This window comes from Dendrobates tinctorius, unplaced genomic scaffold, assembly GCF_039654945.1.
Source record: "Dendrobates tinctorius isolate UK_male_01 unplaced genomic scaffold, ASM3965494v1 ptg000158l, whole genome shotgun sequence".
In the NCBI taxonomy this organism is placed as follows: domain Eukaryota; kingdom Metazoa; phylum Chordata; class Amphibia; order Anura; family Dendrobatidae; genus Dendrobates; species Dendrobates tinctorius.
Window position 1 is genome coordinate 33,723,549 of NW_027361825.1, and position 6,452 is coordinate 33,730,000.

The following is a 6,452-nucleotide window of genomic DNA, read 5'->3' on the forward strand; positions in this document are numbered from 1 at the left end:
TACATGACTAACTGTGCAAGTCGCATATGTACTTGGGCGGGGGGGGGGCGCCGAACCAAATTCTTGCCCCGGGTGCCAGAAAGCCTAGATACGCCTCTGGGTGTGTGCCTTTACAAATCAAGTCCTATCAGTTTATTTAAACACAGCTGGACTCCAATGAAGGAGTAGAACCATCACAAGAAGGATCTCAAGGAAATGGACAGCATGTGACTTAAATATGAGAGTCTGAGCAAAGGGTCTGAATACTTATGACCATGTGATATTTCAGTTTCTTGTTTCTTTCAGTCAAGATGGGGTGCAGAATGTACATTAATAAAGAAAAAAGAAGAACATTTTTTTAATTTACCAAATGGCTGCAATGAAACAAAGAGTGAAAAATTTAAAGGGGTCTGAATATTTTCCGTACCCACTGTATGTATACTGGATTAAGGATTTTGGTTCTGTGGTTCTCTCTCAATGTCTTTATGCCTGTGGGGTGACACCATATTTTTGCTGCACCTTTCACCGGATTTGAATAGCTCTGTTTTTGATAAAACTGTTGAGATATGTTATGAATTATCTTTCGTAATCTACTGTGTCATTAAAAATATACCTTTTTAATTACTACGTATTCTTTGGTGGTTGATATGCTCCGTGTTCTTATGTTCTCATATCGAGAACCAGGACTGAAGTTGTGTCCAGTACCTGTGGGAAAGATGACACCCAATGGGCCTTATCCTGTATGCCTGTTTGTAAAGACTGTCATTTGTCAATGAAAAGTTTGATTATTTTTATGGAACCAGTGGCCCCCGGAGTTATTACTGCCGAGGGTTCAGAAGAGGGAAGCCTGGAGCCAATGGAGACCTGAGGCCTTGAAGTAAGTGTAATGCACCCCACACACAGAAGTACACCAGGACAGGAATATGACTTGTCTGTACGGTGCCAGAGCTAGTGGGAACAGAAGCTCGCCCATGTCTACCTCGCCCGGGCACCTTATACTGGACAAAAAACTCTGCATGCTAAAAAAAGAAAGAAGTGAGTCCCTAATGTAAGGTTTCCACACAAATTACTTTATTATTACATATTCAGGCAAAAAATAAATAAACATTTAAAACATAAAGCAAATAAAATATCTTAACTCTGACCCTCAAGAAAGTGCAAAATATAAAGCATCAATAAATTAAATTACAATATAACAGTAGTAGTGGTAAGCAGATCTAAAGTATGAGTAATGATCAAAGCTAATATTTGCGGTAATGCATAAAATAATAATATAAAATGAAATAACATTACATTTCCCAAACTTCCCTATCTTCTATACTCTAAAGAGGAGAAATATTGCCTGGGAAGTCCAAAGTATATTGCATCTAGCGGGGTAGAAACGACAGCTCGAATTTAATGGGGGCATTTAAGAATCCCTGCATTTTTGTCATTTCAATCTCTGTGAATTTAGTAGGGGAAGTCAATTCAAAGTTTTGCAGGATGGTAGTGAGAAAGATAAAAAATTCGATTCGGATAAAATTCTCCCCGGGGCAGATTCGCTTTCCTGAAAAAGAAAGAAAAGATCTTAGAAGTAGCACATACATAAAAAAATTTATAAAAGTCAATTACCATTTAGGAATTTTTGGTTTACTGGTCTTCCTGAAGGACGTCCACCTTTCGGTTTCATTAGACTTTATAATCAAGAAGGTCTCATTTAAAGCAGTACAGATAGCCAGTTGAGATGGGAATATTTATTTGAGATAAATTGAATTCTTCTCAAATTTAAAAAAAAAAAAATCCTTATTTTCCAGAATATACACACGTGGTCAAAATTGTTGGTACCCCTCATTTAATGACAGAAAAACCCACCATGGTGACAGAAATAACTTGAATAATAACTTGAAAAAGTAATAATAAATAAAAAATCTATGAAAATGAGCAAATGTAAGTCAGACATTGCTTTTCAACCATGCCTCCACAAATTTAAAAAAAAATCATGAAATAGGCCTGATAGAAATTATGGTACCCCTGAAAATAATGTGACAAAAGGGACATGTTAAATCACGGAGTGTCCACTAATTAGCATCACATGTGTCTACAATCTTGGAATCAGTGAGTGGACCTGTATAGAGTGCTACAGATACTCACTGTGCTGTTTGGTGACATGGTGTGTATCACACTCAACATGGACCAGAGGAAGCTAAGGAAAGAGTTGTCTCAGGAGATTAGAAAATTATAGACAAACATGTTAAAGGTAAAAGTTATAAGACCATCTCCAAGCAGCTTGATGTTCCTGTGACTACAGTTGCACATATTATTCAGAAATTTAAACTCCATGGGACTGTAGCCAACCTCCCTGGACATGGTCGCAGGAGGAAAATTGATGACAAATCAAAGAGACGGATCATATGAATGGTAACAAAAGAGCCCAGAAAAACTTCTAAATGGATTAAAGGTGAACTTCAAGCTCAAGGAACATCAGTGTCAGATCGCACCATCCATCGCTGTATGAGTGGGGTTCATGGGAGACAACCAAGGAGGACACCATTGTTGAAAAAAATTATAAAAAATCCAGACTGCAATTTGCCAAACTACCTGTTGACAAGACACAAAGCTTCTGGGAGAATGTGCTATGGACTGATGAGACAAAATTGGAGCTTTTTGGCAAGGCATGTCAGTTCTATGTTCACAGACGGAAAAATGAAGAATATCAAGAAAAGAACACTGTCCCTACTGTGAAACATGGAGAAGGCTCTGTTATGTTCTGGAGAAGCTTTGCTGCATCTGGCACAAGGTGTCTGGAATCTGTGCAGGGTACTATGAAATCTCATGACTATCAATTGATTCTAGAGAGAAATGTGCTGCCCAGTGTCAGAAAGCTTGGTCTCAGTCTCATGGGTCTTGCAACTGGATAATGATCCAAAACACACAGCTAAAAACACCCAAGAATGGCTAAGAGGAAAACATTGGACTATTCTGAAGAGGCCTTCTGTGAGCAGCGAACATAGCAAATCAGAAAAAACATATAACATGAGAGGTAGTCTCACCAAAACCTTGACTAATGCACTAGCAGGATGCAGCAGACCACCACTGATAAAGGCTGGGGCAGCACAGGTGCATTCCACTGATGAAAACAACCATCCACCCAACCAAACAATGGAGGGGCTGGCTGCCTAGTGGAAAAATGCACAAAAATAAGGATTGCATAAGATGTACGTCACACAGATAAGTGAGGTGCAAAGTGTCTGAACAGCCAATTGATCATGCCCATAGTAATAGCAGGCGGGCTGTTCAACACTAGTGATGAGCGAATATACTTGTTGCTCGGGTTTTCCCAAACATGCTCGGGTGTCCTCTGAGTATTTTGGCGTGCTCGGAGATTTAGTTTTCGTCGCCTCAGCTGCATGATTTGTGGCTGCTGGCCAGCCTGAATACACGTGAAGATTCCCTAAAAAACAGACATTCCTCACATGTATTCAGCCTGTCCAGCAGCCGCAAATCATGCAGCTGCGTCAACAGAAACTAAATCTCTGAGCACGCCAAAATACTCGGAGGTCACCCGCGCATGCTCGGGGAAACCCGAGCAACGAGTATACTCGCTCAACACTATTCAGCACTATATATGCATCACACAGAATACCAAACCAACATAAAGAGGCCTAGCTGCATCCTGCAAAAATGATAAAAAGTGCAAAAAAAGATGAAAAAATATGCATATAATAAATACATTACATGGGGTTTTGGTTACTATTTTGGCCAAGACAGATAAGCTCGCAACCCAACGTCAAGGGCCCCCATTAATTGCAAGTCCCTAACACTAATTTCAAAACAGCGAACATAGCAAATCAGAAAAAACACATAACATGAGATGTAGACTCACCAAAACCTTAACTAATGCACTAGCAGGATGCATCAGACTCCTACTGATAAAGGCTGGGGCAGAGGCCTTATGTGAGCCCTGACCTAAATCCTATTGAACATCTTTGGAAAGAGATGAAACATGCCATCTGGAAAAGGCAACCATCAAACACGAGACAACTGGAGCGGTTTGCACATGAGGAGTGGGCCAAAATACCTGTCGAGAGGTGCAGAAGTCTCATTGACAGTTACAGGAATCGTTTGATTGCAGTGATTGCCTCAAAAGGTTGTGTAACAAAATATTAAGTGAAGAGTATCATCATTTCTGTCCAGGCCTATTTCATGAGTTTCATTTTTTTTTTTTTAATTTCTGTGGAAGCATGGTTGAAAAGCAATGTCTGACTTTCTTTTGTTCATTTTTATAGATTTTTTGATTTATTATTACTTTTGTCAGAAAGTTATTTCTGTGACCAGTGTGGGTTTTTCTGTCATTAAATGAGGGGTACCAACAATTTCGACCACATGGCTATTTTTGTAATTTTCTCTGTGTAAATTTAGCAAAATGGAGGCTACCAAAAAAACAGTAATGAAAAGTTTACGGCATTTAAAGGGAACCTGTTAGGTCTCCCATGCCCTCCAACCCAGCAGCATTCACTTATATATGAGCAAATTCTCTGCCTAACGAAGCCTATATGACATTGAGTGAAAACAAGGTATAAAAAGGCATTTATAATGTACCCAATTGCTATGCTAACGAGGGCTTTTACTAGTCTATGGGACGTGAGTTACTCAAGACTAGTCAACCATCTTTCCATGTTATCATGCCCCTGTGGGTGTGATGACATAACTTGCTCATGGAAATCACATGCACGAGCTCCGCTCATTCCAGCAACATCACTGCATCTCTGAAGCCAGGTATACGCTTCCCGGCTTTAGAGGCGCACTACGCATGTCCAGAAGTTCACAAGATAGCTTCAGCTCATGCATGCTTCTGAAGCTGGGAAGCATACACCTGGCTTCAAAAAACACAGTGTCGTTGCCAGAGAGAGTGGCACGCATTTGAGAGGTTTGTATGAAAGGCTTGCCGCTCAAACAAATTTTGTTATCACGACCACAGGGGCGCGATAATATGGAAAGAGGGTTGACTAGTCTGAGGAAACTAACACCCCATCGACTAGTCCAAGCTCTCATTAGCATAGCAAATGCATTTTTTATACCTTGTTTTCACTCAATAACATTATACAGGGATGTTTAGGAATGGAATTTACTGATATATACAGTTGTGTTCAAAAGTTTACATACCCAGGCAGAATTTTTGCTTTCTTGGACTTTTTTCAGAGAATATGAATGATAACACAAAAAAAAAATTCCACTCATGGTTAGTGGTTGGGTAAAGCCATTTATTGTCAAACTACTGTGTTTTCTCTTTTTAAATCATGATAACCCAAAACATCCAAATGACTGAACAAAAGTTTACATCATACCCTGGTGATTTTGCCCTGATAACATGCACAGAAGTTGACACAAACTGGTTTGAATGGCTACTAAAGGTAACATTCTCACCTGTGACCTGTGACAAATGCCAGGAAAATTGTTCAGGATGCAAAGAAAAACCCACAAATAACATCAGCTGAAATACTGGACTCTCTGAAAACTAGCAGTGTGGCTGTTTCAAGGTGCACAATAAGGAGTCACATGAAGAAAAATGGGCTGCATAGTCAAGTCGCCAGGAGAAAGCCAGATGACCGTGATCAAAAGTTCACACACCCCATTCCCTAATACCATGTATTGCCCCCTCTAACATCAATGACAGCTTGAAGTCTTTTATGGTAGTTGTGGATGAGGTTCTTTTTTTTCTCAGATGGTAAAGCTGCCCACTCTTCTTGGCAAAAAGCCTCCAGTTCCTCTAAATTTCTGGGCTGTCTAGCATGAACTGCATGCTTGAGATCTCCCCAGAGTGGCTCAAAGAAATTGAGGTCAGTCGACTGAGATGGCCACTCCAGAACCATCACTTTGTTCTGCTGTAGCCAATGACAGGTCGATTTGGCCTTCTGTTTTGCTATGCTTCTATATCAACCCTTATCTGTCTTCTCCCCCACCTAGGGTATAGGGAAGAGAAAGTGCATAGGAACACAATAACCGGACAAGCAAGGGAAAATAGACAGGAATAAATGAAAATACCAATCATACAAAATAAACACCAAGCAACAGAGTGGAAGACACGGGAGTTAAAGGGAGGAGAAACAAAATAGTAGAGAATGAGGTATGCAAATTGCCTCTTCAGAGAGAAAGAGGACTTTTATTCTACAGCGCCACCTATTGGTAGTAGCGATCCTACAATGAATGAGGGTGTGCTGAAAACTCCAAGCAACAATCTCCTGACAAATCTCCAAAACAACTACTCCAACCATGAACTACACAGAATCAGGTGTTCACTAGAGCTCCTGATAGTGAATACAGACTGGGCTGCAGGTAGCTGCCAGGTACCACTCCTAGGCAGATCCCGATACTGCAGCAACTGTCCCCCTGGGTCAGGTTAGCTGACACAGGCTTTGGCTTCATTCAGACTAATAGGTTCAGGTTCAATACAGAACGGTAACTGACACAGAAACAAAGACAGATGCTTCAGAGAT

General features: G+C 40.4%; 1 protein-coding gene across 2 annotated transcripts in view; it reads right to left on the reverse strand.

Moving 5' to 3' along the window:
• Positions 1–1,036: 1,036 nt before the first annotated feature.
• Positions 1,037–6,452, reverse strand: part of LOC141052056 (cytochrome P450 2G1-like) — a 52,221-nt gene continuing 46,805 nt past the window's right edge. For both annotated transcript variants that reach the window (XM_073549244.1, XM_073549245.1), the window contains exon 10: positions 1,037–1,525. In XM_073549244.1, coding sequence (XP_073405345.1) covers positions 1,347–1,525 — 179 coding nt within the window. In that variant the 3' untranslated portion in view covers positions 1,037–1,346. The remainder of the gene's footprint in view (positions 1,526–6,452) is intronic.